At 38.4% G+C, this 21,305-nt stretch overlaps 2 protein-coding genes across 5 annotated transcripts; both read left to right on the forward strand.

Annotated features, from left to right (window-relative positions):
• Positions 1 to 5,091: 5,091 nt before the first annotated feature.
• Positions 5,092 to 10,139, forward strand: tspan37 (tetraspanin 37). The gene is made up of 7 exons (XM_072457768.1): positions 5,092 to 5,178; positions 6,181 to 6,378; positions 7,208 to 7,282; positions 7,355 to 7,453; positions 8,858 to 9,010; positions 9,457 to 9,540; positions 9,723 to 10,139. Exons 1-7 carry the CDS (start codon positions 5,116 to 5,118, stop codon positions 9,795 to 9,797), a joined length of 747 nt encoding a protein of 248 aa, XP_072313869.1. The 5' UTR covers positions 5,092 to 5,115; the 3' UTR covers positions 9,798 to 10,139.
• A 608-nt stretch (positions 10,140 to 10,747) lies between these two features.
• Positions 10,748 to 20,573, forward strand: LOC140370249 (ELAV-like protein 1). 4 transcript variants are annotated; one of them, XM_072457313.1, is made up of 7 exons: positions 10,748 to 10,896; positions 11,624 to 11,680; positions 12,750 to 12,930; positions 13,369 to 13,472; positions 14,487 to 14,640; positions 14,916 to 15,144; positions 16,501 to 20,573. In XM_072457313.1, the coding sequence occupies exons 2-7, from the start codon at positions 11,648 to 11,650 to the stop codon at positions 16,826 to 16,828; spliced, it is 1,029 nt and encodes a 342-aa protein (XP_072313414.1). In that variant the 5' UTR covers positions 10,748 to 10,896; positions 11,624 to 11,647; the 3' UTR covers positions 16,829 to 20,573. The 4 variants fall into 4 exon arrangements, with proteins under 4 accessions (XP_072313414.1, XP_072313411.1, XP_072313413.1 ...); XM_072457310.1 differs by having other exon boundaries at positions 10,749 to 10,896; positions 12,747 to 12,930; positions 14,487 to 14,649; XM_072457312.1 differs by having other exon boundaries at positions 10,749 to 10,896; positions 12,747 to 12,930.
• The last annotated feature ends 732 nt before the right edge of the window (positions 20,574 to 21,305 follow it).

Consider the following 21,305-nt stretch of genomic DNA (forward strand, 5'->3'; position numbering starts at 1 on the left):
GTCTGATGTTCTGTTTTTTTATTTTTTTTAACAATTGCATTTTCTAAGTTGCACATCTTTTGTTCCTGTTAAATCCAGATGACTACTTTTTGCAACATTTTGGTATTCAAATTCGCCACGAGGTTTTCCAGTAACGCACCTCAGAGATCAACAACAGCAACAGCCTTTTATTCAGTCAATACGCCTGACGAGACCTTGCAGTCGACGCTGAACGTTTGTACAAAGGTGCTATCCCAGTCTGTGGAAGGAGACTTTCTATTTGTTATTCACCATGGCAACAAAATAACAGTAAAAGTGCACTACATGACTTTTCTGCTGCTAGTCCACATGAAGTGTTTTTTGCTTTGCCTGCAATGTTCCACAGTCTGGATCTGTATATCTCCATGGAGACGAGCAGGTGGCCCCGTCAAGCTACATGTCAAGTTACATGTCAGATCTGTGGAGAGACGAGCACATTCACAGCAAGGATGGGTGATTTTTAAGGCATTTCTGAGCAATAAAACACCTGTAGTTGAATAAATGTAGCGTAGATAAGTTGAATGCCATACTCTGGAACATTTCAGGCAAAGCACTCAAATCGCCATGGAGACAAACATGTAGCAGAGCCTCCACCAGAAAAGTTAAATAGTGCATCTTTTGAATGATAATGCCACGAGAAATGATGCAAATGTTTTATTGGACAAACTCAGACCATTGCGCTTCGTGACTTTTACAAAATGAAATGTTGTCATGTGTAAACTATCAAACGGGCAGTTTAAATGTTGTTGTCACATGTCAAACAGGCAGTTTAAATGTTGTCACATTTAAACTATAAAACAGGCAGTTTAAATGTTGTTAAACTATCCAACAGGCAGTTTAAATGTTGTTGTCACATGTCAAACAGGCAGTTTAAATGTTAATGTCCCTATTCAAGACAGCAAAAGTTAGTGATATTTTTATTCTAGTAATGAATAGTAATTGAATTGAATAGTCCTTTCTATTTGTTGTGCTACTGCCACCTTCAGGCGCTTTCAGACTTTGCATGTTTATTCTTTTTTTGTGTGTGAGTGGAAAAAAGTAACTTACACCAAGACATTATTTTTTAAGTGCTGCATTTCTTGTTCTATTTTATTTTATGGAGATTTTTTTGTTTTTTTTTATCATTGTTTTATATTTGTAAGTGGCACAAACGGCTCTCAGTCAACATTTTTTGGATCTTATGTTGATGTTTAGTGCAATTATTTTAGACGAGGAACTGTATTTGAAAATCCATGACACTCATAGTATTTTCAAGCCACGGTTTGTTGAACTTCAATGTGTTTTAAGTCAAAACCATTGTATTACTGTAGACTGCCTCTCTCTTCGGCTGCTAGAAAACAAACAAACATGCATTCCAGTTATTTTTATGTGAATACTGAGTTTGTACAGCAAATAGTGCAATTTTACAAATAAATTGTTTTTTTCACTCCACACTGTTGTGAATTGTAATTAATTTTAAGGTTTTGTATTGAAGGGGCTAAAAGAGGATTAAAATGTTCCCCAGAATGGCTTTAAACAAGGGTTAGGTGTTGGGCACGGGCAGATTAATACCAAATATCGATAAATCAATACAGACGGCGGTATCGAAAAGCATCAATACTTTTTTTTAATGCTGTTTTTAATACACTTTGTTCAATTTTCTGTAATACATTGTTTATATTGTATGTTTTCTGCACATATATTTACTTTTCATAATAGTTCAAGGAGAGATTTAAAGAAAACAATGATAATTATGGTAAAATTGTTAATTTTCAAGGAGTTTCAATGCATTTTAGCACAAAACTCATTGGTATCAGTATCGAATCAATACCACAATATTTATATATACAGTATTACTTATATCGGATCGAATAAAAAATCTGTGATATCGCCCATCACTACTTTAAACTTGTCTATCTCCATGGAGACGAGCCACTAGCACAGTACCAAGTTCAAGGTCATTTTTAAATAACAAAAGAGTACACCAGATGAATAAATTGAATCTCACTTTTGCACAAACGCTACATTAAGATTGGGAATAAACTAGGACTAAACCCGGGACTCGACATGGACAAGGCCAGGGCTAGAACAGGACTAAAATAGGACCAAATCCAGTCTACGTCACAATTAAACTGGGCTCAAACCAGGACCAAACAAAGACAAATACAGAACATTCCAGGCAACGAAATAACAACAAGCAGGTAACGGGCTTCCCACCAGAAAACTACATACTGCCTCTTTAAACTGGGACGGCACCAGTACAATAACCAGTACAACACAACTTAACCAGAACTAAACAAGGACTAAACGAGGACTAAACGAGGACTAAACCCCCTTAGTCTAAACCTGGGCCTAAAACAGGACCAGCTCTTGCATGATACAGCGGGGTCTTGATATTTGTTAAACTGTTTTCGGATCTGCTGGATGTTTCGGTTGCATTTACCCTTTGCATTTGTTTGAGGTTAGTCATCTGTGTCTGTTCTGCTTCAGTGCCTTCAGCTCCGTTAAAAATGGGAACAGTGAGACCAGTTTGTGCTGCTCGTTTGCTCTGTGAACTGCTGAGTGTCAAGATGAAGACTGTGGGGACTTTGCTGTTTGCTGCAGTGGTCATCATTTTTCTGGGTGAGGAATTGTGTGTGTGTTTTTTTTTTAATAGTGATTATAATTTCACCTGGATTAAATTAGGCCTAAACTATGACTAACCCAGGCCTTTACTAGCGCTGAAGGTCTAATTCTAAACACCCAGGAACAGAGTAAAACTAAACCAGGACTATATTAGAACCAAACTGGGAGGACTACGGGTGCATTCATCGCATCAAAATGTATTATTATCTTATTATCTGGACCTTTAAGATTATTTACATGGCACGCAAACGGCAAAATCTGACCATGATGGGACTAAAGCGGGACTAAATCAGCTCAAGAACTAGAACAGGAACAAATCAAATCCACATTAGGACTAAAATGGGCTCAATTTAGGACCAAATATTAACACGGGTTCGTTCTAAAATAGGACAATGTACTATGTGAAATAAATCAGGACTAAAATAGTACTAAATGGACTAAACCAGGACTAAACCTGCACTATGTTATGACTACACCAGATTCAAACAAGGTCTCTAAACTTTATAATTACTTTAAAAATGAATGGTTCAAATACAATAAAGATGTCATTTCATTTTCAGGTTCTGTGGATCAGTTACTCAGTCCCCTCGGACCCTCTTGGCTCGTCTGAAAGAGACAGTTTCTTTGTCGTGTACAGCGAGCAGAGGAGTTGATGATGACCTGAGCTGGTACCATCAGAAACCTGGACAGCCTCCTAAACTGTTATTTTATAAAATAAGTTCTCGTGCATCTGGTACTGCGAGTCGCTACAGCAGCAATGGATCTGAACCCGACTTCACACTGACCATCAGTGGAGTGGAGGCTGAGGACGCCGGGGAGTACTTTTGTTTTGGAGCTTATACAGGTGGAAGGAGCACACGATGAAAAAGCGCCGTACAAAAACCTCCTGCACAACTTTTACAGTAAGTTCCTCATTCACTCGGCATGAACGCACATTTTTTTACATATTTTGCAAGAAGGTTTTATTAGAAAGGAAAGGTGAAATGGGGGTGAGAGAGAAGGGAGGACATTCAGTAAATTGTTGGAGTCGGGATTCAAACTCAAGACACTGTGGACACACTTGGAGCCCGGCATGCGCTGTGACTTAACCACTCGACCACCAGCAGCACGCATTATCATTCTTTTATAACATTACGTTTGTTAATTTTTATTTGAGTTATGACTGTAAACCTTAAATATGTTTACTTGATTATTTCCACTTCCGATTCTTTGACTTTTTTCGTTTTGTCCAATTTTAATACTCCACTTGGGCAGAAATAACATAAACTAAAATAAAGTTAAGTTCATTCAAATAAAGTTTTCGTCAGGCAGATTTAATTCCTTAACTTTATTTGACTTGTTTTCATCTATAAATTAATTGCAATAAAAAGCCTTCACACAGCCTAAACACAAGCTGAGAACACACGCTCAGGAAAAGTTATATGTAGCCCATGTTTGGAAGTCTAATCTAAGATCTAACTAAACAAAACTAAAATAAATCACTTATTGTTTTACATGTTAGTAATTTTGTTAGTAAAAAGTCTTTACTCTACTCAGGAAAATCTAAGCCACTTGGTAAATGTACATATTTCGCATTGGCCATTGAAATAACGTGTGTTCAATTATCAAAAAAATAAATAAATAGTAATTCTGCCAATTACTGACATTACAATGACGTCACAATGTTATAAATCTTCCATTAATCTTATTTTTAAATTCAATTTGTACATAAAATCTAAAAATGTATTGTTATTTTATTTTATATTGATTTAATTAATTTTAATTTCAATTTCAATTTCAATTTCAATTTCAATTTCAATTTCAATTTCAATTTCAATTTCAATTTCAATTTCAATTTCAATTTCAATTTTAATTTTAATTTTAATTTTAATTTTAATTTTAATTTTAATTTTAATTTTAATTTTAATTTTAATTTTAATTTTAATTTTAATTTTGGCTTTGTCAGTTAAAATGATGTCCAGCTGCAGATGCGGCTGAATGATTATGATTGTAACTTCCTTTATTGTTGAAATAAAGCGGCACCACAGTCTGTGCAACCCAAGTACGCAACAATTTTTCTATCAATCCATATGGCATGTTCTTTTGGGTAATGGTGGTACATAAATAAGGTCGTTAGGAGATAGAAGTTCACAACAGGAGCATATTTTAAACTTTGAATTGATAGGATTTTATCAATGGTATGAACAATTCCTATTATCAATTCAATCCCTGAACAATTCTCTGATCGATTCCTTTCACTATATATCCCCTAAATGTATCTTATGTATCTTTTTATAACCATATATTTTAGGCTAATCTAATTTTGACACATTTAGACAAAAGTTTGACTAGTGGAACTGGTTTTCGACACCCACCCCCAATGAACACGCTACAGTAAAGTTGTTCTTCCTGAATTTCTTTGAGGAAGTCCAAAGTGGAATGTAGCATGACTTACGGTTACGTTTAAGGGCCGTTCCGCATTGTGAAGAAGCAGAATACTTAATAAAAGAGAAAATGTATGACCGGAGACGGAAAGCTTTGAAGACAGCGCTCCACGGCATGAGTCTGCTTCTGTGGGTGAGCCAGCGCTTCATTTTTCTTAAACTGTAATCATAAACCCGCCGTGTATTTGTAAACCATAAGTAGAAAATTGTGTACTTACTTTTGAGAACGTACTAATCCTGGAATAAATCATACATATCACTCAAAATGGTCCCTTTATGAATAATTTTGGAATGTTCTGGATGTCTATCAGCTCTAGTAAAGTCCACAATCACATTCAGAAACCCCTATTATTGTGTATTGAAAATTACATTATGCATTATATATTGTGTTTATTATTGTGGTATCGAAATCAGTATCAAATTGTGTTTTTTGTCTCAGGCATGAATAGTCATAGTAATTATTATAGGGTTTGTTGATTCAGCCCGTAAAGGTGATTAATCTAATAAAATAATGTAATGTTAAAGAGAATTGATAGGTTTAAGAGCTAAAACGACACATTTAATAAAGAAAAAGAGCAATGGTAAAATGTACAAGCCCTTTTTAGTTTTAAAAAGTCATAGGCTATGGTGATTATTTACAAAAAAATACAGCTGTTTTAAAACGATAAACCTTGACCAGAGGTGATATATTGTTTATGATCATTTAGAAATGGTTGTTTTGAAGATATGCACAGTTTGAATGTCACATCTAAGTAAGTCTGTAGAAAACATTCATTTATTTATTGTACCAGGCAAACCAGGCAAACAAATTTGTATTTAACGTTACAGATGACATTTTTAATTTAGTTTCACAGTTTAGTTCTTTGTGCACCCATGACAATTACAGGCATGTTTTAGCACGTTTGATTATAGTCCGTGGGTGGATGAATCTCAGCAGACAACGAAACGTAATCACCCTAAAGTTTGTCATTTGCTTGTTAAATGTGCACTATGTACCTTTCCTTCAGGGTTTGAAAAAAATCCACAACGCAGCATTAAAAGCAGCTGTAAATGAATAAACGCAAGACGGAAAAGTTGCGCAGAGCACCTCTAATGCTAAGTCTAATTCTACTGCTTGTTGTTTTGCCCGTGTCAGCTGGTGGGCACGCTCGTGGGCCTGGCCGGACTCTACCTGCTGTTGAAGTTCAGGCAGAGCAGCGTGTTCTTCTCCCCCTCCTCGTACATGACGCTGCCGTTCCTCATCACCGTTGCCACCGCTGCGTTCTTATTGGTCAGCGGGTTCGTGGGGTCGTTCGTGGGCAGCGCCAGGGAGTCAACGTGTCTGCAGGGACTGGTAAGGGCTTTGTGACACACTGTAAACACAGAAAAACATGCATTGTAAACGTTATTTAAAGGTGGAATATGTAGCTTTTTCTGGTGGAGTGTCCATCGCCTGTTTGTTTCCATGGAGATGTCGTCAGTTTGCGTGAGTAGTTTGGCATTAAACACGTTCATCTGCAGGTGTTTTTATTGCTAACCTTGAAAAACATGCAAACTTACTGCCTGCAAGTAAGTAAGTATGCATGTATTTCCACTGGTGAGTTCAATACTGTGGAATATTCCAGGCAAAGCAGGTGACAGACCCTCCACCTGAAAAGTTACTTAGTGCACCTTTAATTTGAGGTTGGGGATTCAGGAATTAGCTTCTTTTTTTTTTTTTTTTAACATGATTTAGATTCATTTATTCACTATTTATTTACCATTTAACTTATTTCAAGGTATTTCCGACTTATAAATTACATCGCACAATCGTTCACCGTTTAACTTTTCTCGTGGAGGGTCTGCCACCTGCTTGTCTCCATGGAAATGCTTTGGCTTTCCTTGGATTGTTCCACAGCATGGCATTAAACCTATCCATCTTACATTTATTTAATGACGGTGTTTTTAAGCACTCAAAAATACAGGTACCAGGCATTCTTACTGCGCTCTCCACATTTGACCTGTAACCTGGCCTGGTGGCACCACGGACAGTGACTCCACCTGAAAAGTTACGCAGTGCCCCTTTAAAATAGATTACATATAAAAAAGGGAAACAAAGTAAAATGCAAGAATAAGCACATTTTTCTATTCAGTCAAAACTACTCAACTCAAAATGGATGTATTAAACGTTTTGTTGTTTGCAGTTTGTTTATCTCCTTTTTGTGGTTTTCTGCCTGGCGTGCACAGCCTCAGCACTGGCCTTTCACCACTCACTCCAGGTACAATTACTATCAGTGGTAGTTGCAACAGTGTTTTGGGCACTAACTTAATATTTGATGTTTTTGCCGCAGCTTGATTCAGAATTGCAACCTCTCGGTGAAGTGTTCAGGACCTACACAGGAAGCAGCCAAGATCAGAATTCACGAGCTGTGGACGGCTTACAAGAATCGGTACACTTTACGTTAGCATGCCACAAAAAAGGCTACTTCCCTCAAAATTCCCCTGACGGTTGTTAAAACTGCAATCGCTAGTTTCATTTGTCAAAAGGCAAATTAAGATTTAGCAACTCCTGTAAATAATTGTACTTCTTCATGATGGCAGCACTCATACACAGACTCTGGCACCAGCAGGAGGCCGGTCCATGTTTAGTCCTGACTCTGGGCACCAGCAGGAGGCCGGTCCCTGTTTAGTCCTGACTCTGGCACCAGCAGGAGGCCGGTCCATGTTTAGTCCTGACTCTGGCACCAGCAGGAGGCCGGTCCATGTTTAGTCCTGACTCTGGGCACCAGCAGGAGGCCGGTCCCTGTTTAGTCCTGACTCTGGCACCAGCAGGAGGCCGGTCCATGTTTAGTCCTGACTCTGGCACCAGCAGGAGGCCGGTCCATGTTTAGTCCTGACTCTGGGCACCAGCAGGAGGCCGGTCCCTGTTTAGTCCTGACTCTGGCACCAGCAGGAGGCCGGTCCATGTTTAGTCCTGACTCTGGCACCAGCAGGAGGCCGGTCCATGTTTAGTCCTGACTCTAGCACCAGCAGGAGGCCGGTCCATGTTTAGTCCTGACTCTAGGCACCAGCAGGCCGGTCCATGTTTAGTCCTGACTCTGGGCACCAGCAGGAGGCCGGTCCCTGTTTAGTCCTGACTCTAGCACCAGCAGGAGGCCGGTCCATGTTTAGTCCTGACTCTGGCACCAGCAGGAGGCAGGTCCATGTTTAGTCCTGACTCTGGCACCAGCAGGAGGCCGGTCCATGTTTAGTCCTGACTCTAGCACCAGCAGGAGGCCGGTCCATGTTTAGTCCTGACTCTGGCACCAGCAGGAGGCCGGTCCATGTTTAGTCCTGACTCTGGCACCAGCAGGAGGCAGGTCCATGTTTAGTCCTGACTCTGGCACCAGCAGGAGGCCGGTCCATGTTTAGTCCTGACTCTGGCACCAGCAGGAGGCCGGTCCATGTTTAGTCCTGACTCTGGGCACCAGCAGGAAATGTACTGACACTGTGAAGAGTAAACAATTAAAGGGGACACATTATGCAAAATTGACTTTTAAAAAATGCAATGCTTACTCTAAGTTGTATTTTGATTGATTCATGCATCCTGTATTGTCCTGCAACTGAGGCTTGAGTGCTCAGAAAATTTAATCAATCAATCAATCAATCAATCAGATAACTTTACTGCTCATGTAAAAACTGAATTTCTCTGAAGCTGTTTTAAATCAACTTGGTTTACAATGAACAGTATGGAAAATAGGGAAATTATATACATTATATTATATATTAATTATCATGTAATATCCCTTCTTTAAGAATGGTATCATGTACATGCTTTATCTCCCATAATAAGGTGTACTTTGTTTGTGATTCAGATGGAGTGCTGTGGTCTCCAGAACTACAGTGACTGGAGAGCTACTTCCTGGTTTATTCGCAGCGGGAGTCATATGCTCCCTCACAGCTGCTGCAATCGGACCTTCACCTCCTGCAACGGCACCGTCCTTCTGCCCGATCACTTTTACCAAATGGTACGCCCCAAATAAAATGCACATGTAGTCAAATATCCTCAGGTGCGCGCTGTAACTTTTCAGGCGTATCTATCTCTACTGAGACAATAGAAGTTACAAGCCAGGTCAAGGTTATAATAAAAACGCATGTAATTGAATAAATGCATGATGAATATCTTTAATGCAATACTGTGGAGCATTCCAGGCAAAGCAATAACGTATCCATGACACAAGCGAATGGCAGACCTTTCACCATTTGATTTAAATTTACAGAGTAATCTTTTAAGTACTTGTAAAACTATTAGACCGACAAAACTACTGCTGTTACCATTCAAACAATACAGCTATCATTACTTGCCCCGGCACCAACTTTCCTTTTGCCTTTTTAATGTTCTTTTTGTAAATATACAAAGAAAAACACTACTGTATACTTATTATGTTTTTGAATGCAACAATTTCTGTTTCAGGGCTGTGAAGTAAAGTTACAAATTGTCTTTCGGCTTCTTCTGGACAGTGTTATGTGGATGTTTGCAGGGGTTTTTCTATTGCTGGTAGGTTAATATCTGATTTTGACTTCCTCTATACATCTCCTGTCTTTGGCACCTCTAAAACATTATATTGACTTAATATCTCCTACAAAAATGTTTTCTTTATCACATGCTAATCGACAAATTTAAGCTTCTATTGCTTTCAAGTGGAAGTTGCGATAATATTTTCCATTTCTTCCACACAGGTGATTTTGCTTGTGCCTGTTGTGTTGCTGATGAGGAAACCACTTCTTTCTTATCAGTTTTTGGACCAAAGCTGATCCTTAACATGTGACTAAGGACTGTCTTATATTGCAAGTTGCAACAAACAATAAACAGGAGCATCTGGCCAAGCATAGCAAAGCAGAGCATTCTACTGTCTACACTAATACTAATACTGTTGCTTTATTGCTGCTGTGTTTGTGTGAATAAATGCCCCTTGCTGTGACAGTTGTAAAGGACAAGGCTAAAAAGCCTAACTTAATGGAAATTAAAATTAAATGTGTGGACTATAAATGTACAGGCCTAGTTTTGGTTGTTATATTTGTAGCTATTCAAGTTTTAAAACATCATAATCTTATCTCACCATCTGTAAATGTTGTGTACATACTATGACCAAATGAGACCGAATGAGGGATTACACCGACATACTATGACCGAGATTATTTTTGTTTTATTAGTAAATTCTTAATGTATGAATGCCTTATTTGATTGTATATACTTTGCAGTTATTCTTCTTCTTTTATGTTGTACATTAATGCCGAAAACAAGGTCCTATGTCTATGTGAATTTTGTTCACTAACAAGTGGCAATAAACCTTTTTCTGATCCTGATTCTGATCCTGATCACCATAAGCGAATATACAAACTCTAACAAATGAACATCATTTTTACATATATTTTTTAAATAACATAAGACAATGCCATCATTTGATCAAAATGTCAACAAAATTATAGATCGAAATTTTAATCAATTACTAGAGAATAATTGATATACTTCTAATTAGAGATCTTCAGTCATCAAAGTTATTTGGTTAAAATGTATTTTAACGCTCAATTGAGATTTTCGTTTGAATATTCGACTCATCGAAAAATAAAAGGTGACTATTCGACACATTTTTTTTGTAATCGTTGTACTTGTTGTAGTTTTCGTTCTGAGCAGTGGCATTGATCTGTTCTAATGTGGAGCAGTGGCAGCGGTGTGAAAGCAGCATGCGCACGGCGCGGCGCAGAGGCGTGGCAGATCAGGCAGCGTCAGTCTGCGGCGGTGATCACGTCGCATTTTCGTGTTACACCACTCGGTCCTTCCACCTCTGCAAAGCCCCTGTCGATGCGTACACTGGATTAAAAGGAGGCGAGAAACGAGTATTTAAAAAAACTGGTAAGACAATGGAGACTCTTCCGCGCATATGAAGTCTTAAGCCGTTTCACTTTGAGTCTAGATGTTGATGGTGCATGTTAGCATGGTGTTAGCTGTTTGTGCTAACGTTAGCCTAGCCTCAGGCCGCTCTTGTTTCGGATCGTGGACGCTGCATTCCACATTTGGAAACCATTTACTTGACAAGCTTCTCTTTTCTGTCTCTATTTAGACTTCATTTGATTTGCCAGTCACGGTTTTTGGATGATGTGAAGCATTCATTCATGAACGATGCACTAGCATTAGCTGCTACGTTGCCTTGGTGATAGGCCTGGGCCTGTGCGCGTCACATGCGCGTAAAACACGACGTTGACAATAAAGTGACACATAAAACATATACAATTATGAATAAAAGCGATATATTCACTGTTTGATTGAAACAACACGTCTATACATGAGGGATAAGAAAGTCGTTGTTCTTATGCTCAAAAGATCATTGTCTTATGGGGGCGTATGTGTTTCACGCTACTGTAAATGATGAATGAATGAGTTATGTACTACAGATGAGGAAAAGCAAAACTTTAAGTTTTTACAACAGTGAACATTATTTTTTACTATTTCAAATGACACAATGCATTGAAATATATTACGCCTTTTTAATTTCTATTTAGTTTTTCCCCAGTACTCTGACGTTTATGTGTTACTGTGTATTTTTGTCATAATATGTTTTAACCATGCCTTTCTCCCCCAGCTTTCAGAGCAGTGAGGTGTCTTCATGGCAATTCGAGGACATTCAAAGTACTCTAAAGTAAGTGATGTAAGTGTATCTACGAATTACTAAATCTTACCTCAATGCAACTGAAAATTTGTAACACATACACACAAAACAAAACGGTATTTCAAACTCTGCATCTCCACTATGTTTGATTATATAGTATCAAAATGACTGAACAAAACAATGCTTTATTGGATAAGTGGACCAAGCTCAACAACAGTGGCTTTACACACTCCAGTCGGTGCGCAGTCGAGCACAAACCTTTCATTCATGGCCGGTGTTTCCGAAACCCCAGACTACACAATTACATCCCTCTTTTTATGCATGAATGGATGTTTGCCAGGTCACACTCCCAACACTATCTCCTAAACATTAAAGGATCACGAGATCACTTTAAATGCCGCTTTCATACCCCCAAAAGTTGGTCTTCAAACGAGAATTCAAATGAGTTGCGAAGTAGTGAATCGTTCCCATTGCAATGAGTTGAGCTGCGGGCATAATTATGTACATTATTTTAGTTTATCCTGGGTAAAGAATACTTCAAATTCAAAAGGAAAGAAGGAAAAGGAAATGGTTACCGTATTTTCCGGAGTATAAGTTGCAGCCAAAAAATGCATAATAGAGAAGGAAAAAAAACATGAGTTACACTGGAGTATGAAATGCGGTTGCAAGTGTGAAAATAACAAATAATATCACACATAAGTTGCTCCGGAGTATAAGTATAAATAGAAGTATACGTCGCACCCCGGCCAAAACTATAAAAAAAAAAAAAGGTGCGACTCATAATCCGGAAAATACGGTATATGTATATAGGAATAGGAAGGGAAATAAAAAATACCCAGATACTATCAATTCCAAATGTAAAATTGAAACCTGGGCGGAAATGGCAAATAAATAGGAGAAAATATTGACCTTTCATGATTAGTTTTAGAATTCTTGATTAATGTCTAAACTATAAGACTACATTTGTATTGTTAAAATCGGCTTTTCTGTTTGGATATTAAAATCGGTATCGAAATGTTACGTTTTAGTATTCCAAGAACTCTTTACCGTGCGAGTTGTCTATAACGCTGGTTTTAAGTGTGGTTCATTTCTTCAGCAGGAGGTGTTTGACATGTCGAACGGTTACGAAGACCACATGGGGGGCGACGCGGACAAGGACGCCAAGACCAACCTGATCATAAACTACCTGCCCCAGAGCATGTCGCAGGAGGAGCTGCACAGCCTCTTCAGCAGCATCGGGGAGGTGAACTCGGCCAACCTCATACGGGACAAAGTGCAAGGTAAGGCCCCTGGTTTAGAGGGATATCGCCACGACAACCCGAAAATGCAAATAAGACAGACTTGAAAAGGAGGAGCACGGGGAAGAAAAAAAAAAGAAGCTGAACCAAATTTTAGCTTGTAAATTTTGACCAGTGTTGTTTTTATTTAACGTTTATTTGTTACAGCAGGAGTTCTGTGAATTTTCAAATTTGTTTTAAGTGTCGGAAGATTTGTTTCCTGCTTAATTCGGGCATGTTTTCCAAATTGTTTTACTCTAATATGCCATAGAGCTGTTTTATTTGTTTCTACTCTATTTCAGAAGCTTTTCAATTTGTTTGCTTCCAATAGTACGCAATGTTTGGATTTGTTTTTTGCTTTTAATGATTTGTTTGTTTTTTCACAGATTTTTTTGAACTTTTTTTGTTTTTATTTTGTTGTTTTCCTTTTTTTTCCTCTAGGCCACAGTTTAGGGTACGGATTTGTTAACTATGTAAACCCTAGTGATGCAGACAGAGCTATCAGTACTCTGAATGGACTAAGACTCCAGTCCAAAACTATCAAGGTAACGTGCAAACGGGTGTTCTACAATTCTCAAAGTAAACTTGTTCATGTCATAACTCTCTATTGTGGCTCTTGTTTTGTCGCTAACTAGCTCTAGTCCCTGTACATGTCAGCTGCTGAGGCTTCTCCAGCTCACTGATCGCCCTCTGACATGTTTGTTTCAGTCTGCCTTTTAATTTGACCCATTTATACTTTAATTTATACTTTCTGTTGATTTTCCGTTTGACATCCATCTAGGGCTGGGCAATAAATGCAGTTTTGTCATTTGTCGTGTTTTCTGTATTAATGTATGCCACTGCAGCAATCAGAATGGACTTGTCGACTACAGAAATACTCTATTTTTAATTATTATCAATCGTCATCTGGGACTCTAAACGATCTGCCAGCAAGAGGATTATATACGTTGTCATTTTTTTATTAAATAACTTGGCTATCAAGGTGCCACCATTTCTCGTCTTATAGCTTAAACTGATTACATTTTATATTACAAAGTCTTGACTAGTCGACTACTAAAATAATCATTAGACGTAGCCCTAATGCCTCTCGAATTGGTTATAAATTTAGTGTTATTGATTGGAAAATGTGTTGAATTGGAATAAAAAATTAATAAGAATGAACCAAAATTCAACTTTATTTCAGAGTTGACAAAAAAAGCCAACAATGCCCCAACATTTTGCCAAAAGTCCTGGTGATGTCACGCATTCTGCCCAGCCCTATGTTCACATTTTATTTATCCCCTTCAGATGTTCATTTATTTTATTATTATTATTATTGTCGCTGTAACGTTTCTAATGCTTCCGCCTCCACACATCAGATAGAATATTTTTTTAAACAATTTCCACGTACGGCTACTGCTAGTTTGTGAACGTAGACACACTTTTCGACCGCTGTACGCCGACGAAAAATAAATATTTGCTCGATAGTGACAGTTAGCCAAACGATATTCACCATGATTGACTTTTAACCGTTTAACCTGTCAAACCTCTCTCATGCTTTCGCTGCCTGTTCTCCATAGGTGTCTTACGCGCGGCCGAGCTCTGACAATATTAAAGATGCCAACCTGTACATCAGCGGGCTGCCCCGGGGCCTGAGCCAGAAGGATGTGGAGGACATGTTCTCACGATATGGACAAATCATTAACTCCCGTCTGCTTGTAGAACAGGGCACAGGTATGAAAGGTGATTGACGTCCTTGCTACTTTTCTTAATGTTGTTACTTTTTCACGTAAGAAACACCCATGAAAATTTGGGGAAATGCTGTAAAAGAGCTATTGCTGGATGTATTTGCCAAACAAACTCTGCCGCCACAGGTTAGAAATGCACATGTTTGATTATTTTCACACGAGAGAAATACTCCGACATGAATCCGGTCGCACCCATCGCTTCCGACGGTTTATCTTGTGACGGCTTTTTTCCGTCAGTCTCACGTTCGTTTCTGCGTCCAGGCTCGTCCCGCGGCGTCGCGTTCATCCGCTACGACAAGCGCTCGGAGGCGGAGGAGGCCATCAAGAATCTGAACGGCCAAAAGCCTCCCAACGCCACGGAGCCGATCATCGTGAAGTTTGCGGCGAATCCCAACCAGATGAAGAACGCCCAGCTCGTCCCGCCGCAAGTGTTCCCCAATCCCTCGAGGCGGTTCGGGGGGCCTCTGCACCACCAGGCCCAGCGCTTCAGGTACGGCAGTAGACCGGTTAGCATTGCATGGGCACGCAAAAGAGTTATCAGATTTTTGGGGGTTACAAGATTATTACCGTATTTTCTGGACTATAAGTCGCACTGGAGTATAAGTCGCACCAGCCAAAAAATGTATAATAGAGAAGAACAAAACATAAGTTGCACTGGAGTATGAAATGCAGTTGCAAGTGTGAAAATAACAAATGATATTACATATAAGTTGCTCCGGAATATAAGTATAAGTTGCACCCGGCCAAAACTATGAAAAAGGTGCGACTTATAGTCCGGAAAATACGGTATATGTAAACGGCAAAGACGGCCAAGTTCTTCTCACGTCACATTTTCCCGTTTAAATAATCTTAAAGGTCAAGAAACGGGATGACAATCTGATTTTAGTGTACATGTGAACGTAGGCGGTGGTTGCGGTGGGTACAGTTGTGGTACATGACCAGTAACGTTTTTAGAGTAGCTGTTGCATTTGGAAGACTTTGGAAGAAGAGTTGTTTCAAAATGTATCGTAATTTAACAGATTCATGAGTTGGCTTATCATATTTCTTGTCAAAACCTTCACAATCAGAAAGAAATTGGACTACGCACATCAGATGGAATTTGTTATATTTTAATAACGTGGCAACAACAGACAGATTATTGTTTTGTGCTGCGAGGCAGGCCTTGGGTGTTCTTTCTCTGTTAATGTGTCATATCTTGCCAATTGGAACCCAGAACTACAGTTTGAGGTTTGTTTTTTTACTGTATAAAAATGAACCATGTGACTGATCAGAATATTGTTATAGATGTTGTGTAAAGTATTAAATCCGATGTTAAAAGAGCTGTACTCTTATGTAATTCACCTTATTCCTGAAGCCCGTCTGAGCGCCACGACCCCACATAATCCTCTTGTTTTTATTAGTTACCACAGGGCTGCTGATTTTGAGAGAATATAAGTTCTACACAGACTAAAAAGTCGTGCATGGTTGACTTGTTGGTCACATGAACATTTTACTCAAATCAATCTACTTTATTCCACATGGGACTTCCAGGTTAAATAATTGTATAAAAAAAATGGAACATAGATAAATGGTATGAGACCACATTGTAAGTAAAAAAGTACTATTTTGTGTTGAAAAACAGTTGATTGCTTAGAAAACGAGATGATTGTATCAAAATGTGCGTCTGGCATATCAATCTGTATCTTATTTTAGTTTGAAATTTGAGTTTTGTGACGACGCAAATGTGAAATAACCTTTTTTTTAATATTTTTTATGATCATAGATACTGGGCGTTGCTTTTATAAGAGGGAGATTTGATTGCATTGTTGAAAGGAACCCTGCACATCATTTTCTGTTTGACTCCAAGGTTCTCCCCGATGGGCGTGGACCACATGAGCGGCATGGGCGGCGTGGGCGTCCCGGGCGGCAACAACAACAACGGCTGGTGCATCTTCATCTACAACCTGACGCAGGACGCGGACGAGAGCGTCCTGTGGCAGATGTTCGGCCCATTCGGCGCCGTCACAAACGTCAAAGTCATCCGCGACTTCAACACCAACAAGTGCAAAGGGTTCGGCTTCGTCACCATGACCAACTACGAGGAGGCGTCCATGGCGATCGCCAGTCTCAACGGTTACCGCCTCGGAGACAAGGTGCTGCAAGTGTCCTTCAAGACAAACAAAGGACACAAGTAAGGAAAGAGCTGGACAATCGAGTGAGTCAAGTGGTAAGGAGGCGACATTCACTAGGCTTTTATTTTGAAAGGTTTGTAAAATCACTATCCTGCACCTTTTGTATTGTGTTTAAGAATATTTGGGTAATTGTCTTTTTTAAATAGCTCCTGCAGAGTTTGGGCAGCGTTGCTATTTCAGAGCATCAATTGAACAACACGCAAAGGCAAAAGGTTTTTGGTTAATTGTAAAATATGTCTCAAAGTTATTTGTTAAGGTTTTTAGTGGTAATTTATAAATCTAAAGAAGAGAGGGAGGCGTTCCTCCAATCAACTCTGTTCCGGATCCTTCTAATTTAGAAATAGTTGCCTTAAATTATCATCTTTAAGACACTTAAAAGATGTTGCCTCCGTTCTAAGAGCAAAGCGCTTTTAATGAATAATATAATATCACCACTGACTACATATATCGAACTCTGTAATTATATGAAAATGTGGTTTATGTTTATCTAAAGTGGATTTATTTTTAGTTTTGTCCTGTAAAAGGCCCAGTACGGAGCAGGGAGTCTGGATGGACCAAAGGGAGGTTTTCTGCCTGCAACTAGAAACCGCTTCTTTTCTTTTTCTTTTTGGAGGTTTGCGAAGAGGTACTTTTGAGTTCGAAACCTGCGAAGTCCGTAAAGATGCACCGCAAAACTTTTCCGACGGAGGCTCTTGTCGCCCGCTCGTCTCCACGGAGATGCTCTTCTTGCTTTGCCGGGAGTCTTCCACAGTACGCGATATAAACTGGTCTTATCTCCGCGGAGACGAGCGGTCTACGGCGCCGGGCAAAGTTACCGGGCGGATCGACGGAGAGGCGACGTCGCACGCAGTAAGAATGTAGGTCTGATTCAGCGATTTGCATTAAAACGTTTCACGCAACGAAGTGAAATGTTTGAGAGAGAAAGCCTCGACCAGGAAAGTTACACAGTGCAGCTTTAAGTTTGCGGTTTTTCCTTTTTGATTTCATTTTTTGATTTATTTTTCTGAGTAATTTTCGATCTCTTATTTCAGAGTTTTTTTTTTATTTTGTTTTCTTGTTTCTAGCGGCTTTTACGAAGTGTTAATGCCGAGTGCCGAGTTCTGTTAACCATTTTAGTTTTGATTTCTTTACCTTGCTTTGGTGTTTGTTTTTTGTTTCATTTTCAGCATAAATCATTAAATTTTAGTTCATTTTCATCCACGATTTTGTTTGGTTTTTCTTCTTTTGAAATAGTTCTTTTCTTTTTCAGCACATTTGCATGCAGTATGCATGATGACCAAAAAATGAACAAAAATGAAACTAGTTTATATTATTAGTCCATTTTACTCCTTATTTTAGATTGCCATGTCTTTTTAACACATTGAAAGTTAACAATAGGGCGCCCACGTCGTCCATAAAACCCATGAACAGTTATGTCTCGTATCCAGGGAACGCACTTCTCCATTACTTTCTAACTCAAACAGAACCGTGCAGTCACATTTGTTTATTTCCGTGTGAATCAAATGAGCTCATTGGTCATTTATCACTCAGAACTTTATCAAACTTAAAATATGTAAAATATATGACACTTTTTATTGTTTTAGTCCTTGCGATACCGTTTGCCAATCCCGTTTTCCACATCTGTTAGAACGCAGACGCACTGAACTCCGGTAGATTGCAGGGTTTACCCGACTCGTGTTTAATATCTGTGTAAATGCAGAGCGATATTCTGGACCCGCCCAACTCGCGTAAACGTACAGCGATGTCCGTTAAATATCCGTACGCGCTTGGGAGACGTTTCGACTCCACGATCGACCCTTTTCCTGACCAGTTTCTGAGATTTGTTTGACTTTTGTGAGCTCATGGAAACATTCTTCAGCACTTAAAAGTTTATAAATCCTGATTCTTATACTTCCAGTTCCAGCACTAGTAATAGAGGTCGTCATATATTTTATACATTTTTATATAATTCAAATTGATCACTCTTTTGGCGAATTTCAGTGAAGTTCAGTTGATTCCAGACTAACATGGCGTTTATTAAGTTGAATAATTCAGTATTGGAGGACTTTGACCAATAATACAATAGTCCATTGGTGAGTTATTGCGTAACTTGAGCTAATTGCATGCTAATGAAGTGGTTATAGGGACTAAAAGTAGGAACCGCACTACAGTATTTGGCCCCTGGCATGTTTACTGAGGCCTGAGAAACATTTCCACGTCAATCTTCTGTCCTCGAGATTAATTTTTCGATGTCTCTTAATCGTTTGACTCTGTCCGTGACTGACATTTTGAGCATATCTCCGTGTTGTGTTTGTGACGTGGTCTTTTTAATATTCACATTTTAACACGTTTAACAAAAAACCTTTAACTGTTTTAACTTCAACTAGTCTGCAATAAATCCACAAACGAGGCTACGGTTCGATGTCGGATGGAAATCTGCATGAGTTAAAATGAGCAGAATTCAGGATGTTATGTTGAGGATCGACGTGACTATCTTGTCGTTAGGTAACAATATCAATATTTGGATGATTTGCAATTTGCTCATTTCTTTGACTCTGCTGGTCATTTTAGTTTGAAATGTAGATCGTGTGTTTCGTTCACGACACATTCTTCGATTTCATGATGCCAACATTTCAGACTTAACGGAGGGTTAAGGTTTTTTTTAAAGGAAATAGACATTCATTTTATGGCTTTTAGTCCATTCAACTGACAACAAATGTAAAAGAATATAAAAAATACCACCACATTTTACCATGATTGTGAAATTGAGTTTATAACGGCAGAGAAGATGTCGAACTTCATGCCATTTTTGTGTTTTGTTTCAACGGTCAAATGGTGTTATTCTTATTCAACCAAATTTGTAGCGTTATCTTTTGTAATCTGTACCTTTTTTCCAGGATTTTAATTTGTAAGCACAACACAAGTGTTTGCTGGAGCTTTGGGGATGAGTGCACAGTTTAGTTTAGGCGTTTACGTTGAATATGCCCTTTACCATTTCTCCTGTGTTTTTTGGCAAGATTCTAATAATTCTGAGACTTTTGCCATGCCAAATCTTCTTTTTTTAGTTGATTAATTGAAGCACTAATGTTGTTTGTCCCAGTATTTACAGAGATATTTAACCATAAAGTCAATAAATCTGCAGTCTGACAGTTGAACGTCAAAATGGACCATATATTTCTGAGTTCAAACCCTTATACATACAAGTCTAGAGCGTATCAAAACTTCCTCAGATAAACCTACTCAAAGCGAATATTTTAAATTCTTGACATTTTAACTTTTGCAGCGTTCACATCTGTTCTGTTATGTGTAAAATGTGTATTCAGTGTTATTTAAATGTCATATCGGGAGAAGATGCCAGCGTTTTTCTGGGAGGGCGGGGGTTTCATTTAGAGGTGCAGCTAAATATAGCAGTAGAAAACATTATTTTGCCTTAATTTAAGTGTTTGTTTACATGAAAGAATATTTATTTGGTTTTAGGACACAAGCAGGTTGAAAGTGTAACTGTACATTGGATTAATGGTGTATTTGTCTTTTCTTGAATTCTTATTTGGCCCCGAAACGACTTCATTTTGTAAGGGCACCGCTACATTATAAATTATCACAATGTTGGTTCATGTTGTTATAAATAGTACTCACATGTGATCATTTGTAGTAAAAAAATATTTGACAGGAAGTTTTCATTTTGGGTTTTTTATTAGAAATCATACACTGCATTTGTAAATGTAAAAAGAAGAAAAAAATGCTTCTAATAAATCTCCATGCATTTAAACACATTTTGTTGTTATTCATGATTCTTAACAATGTTTTCCATTTTTTTTATTTTCTGATGACAAAAGATGCTTTTTGATTATTGCACCAAATAAATGTAAGGTGAATATTGAAAATTGAAATTGGCCAATACATTTAAATTGAGTTGAAAGTCTATTTAAAAATGGCTCTATCCCAATACAGTAAGATGTATTTACTACAGGAGCTAAAGGGTGCTTAAAATATTAATGATTTTGGACACAAATGCAGAAACCGGATGATGCAGCACATGGTTCAATTCCCATTACTCGACTGCCCCAGGGCGGTTATGGCTGGCGTGAATGTAGCTATAAATGAATAGTTTATCGACTGGTTTAATGAAAAATAGCAGTTGTATCAAATTATTTAGTTTAGGTGTTTGTTAGAAGCATGTTGTATTTAGTTTTCATCATTGATCCATTGTAGGGCTTCTTGATTTAAAAAGAAAAAAACATGGTATTTGGTCCTCAATGAAACCATGATTATTTTTCAAACAATATTTCTTGTTTTTTGACCCGTTTTCAAAGTGAGGCAAAATTATAGTGTGGAGTATTTTTTTTATTTGAACAGTGAACAGATGCCTTGTACATGATTATAGCCAAAAGAAAAGGGGTAAAAAAGGCTCATTTCCACCTGTAGTCCCAGGCCAATCTTCAAAAACGGAACATAAATGTAGATGGATACTTGGTACATGTTTCAATAAAATGTAATTTAA

The sequence above is a fragment of the Eucyclogobius newberryi genome, unplaced genomic scaffold (genome assembly GCF_026437365.1).
Source record: "Eucyclogobius newberryi isolate DKJ021-1_F unplaced genomic scaffold, fEucNew1.0.hap1 SCAF_21, whole genome shotgun sequence".
In the NCBI taxonomy this organism is placed as follows: Eukaryota; Metazoa; Chordata; class Actinopteri; order Gobiiformes; family Gobiidae; genus Eucyclogobius; species Eucyclogobius newberryi.

What these genes read in the sequence shown, in the direction of transcription:
- tspan37 (XM_072457768.1), top strand. Translation starts at nt 5,116, where the DNA reads ATGTATGACCGGAGACGGAAAGCTTTGAAGACAGCGCTCCACGGCATG. An exon ending in CCTTTCACCACTCACTCCAG is followed by an intron (nt 7,283 to 7,354) that starts GTACAATTACTA and finishes TTTTTGCCGCAG; the next exon opens with CTTGATTCAGAATTGCAACC. An exon ending in CCGATCACTTTTACCAAATG is followed by an intron (nt 9,011 to 9,456) that starts GTACGCCCCAAA and finishes TTTCTGTTTCAG; the next exon opens with GGCTGTGAAGTAAAGTTACA.
- LOC140370249 (XM_072457310.1), top strand. Translation starts at nt 11,648, where the DNA reads ATGGCAATTCGAGGACATTCAAAGTACTCTAAA. An exon ending in GACATTCAAAGTACTCTAAA is followed by an intron (nt 11,681 to 12,746) that starts GTAAGTGATGTA and finishes TCATTTCTTCAG; the next exon opens with CAGGAGGTGTTTGACATGTC. An exon ending in CACCAGGCCCAGCGCTTCAG is followed by an intron (nt 15,145 to 16,500) that starts GTACGGCAGTAG and finishes TTTGACTCCAAG; the next exon opens with GTTCTCCCCGATGGGCGTGG.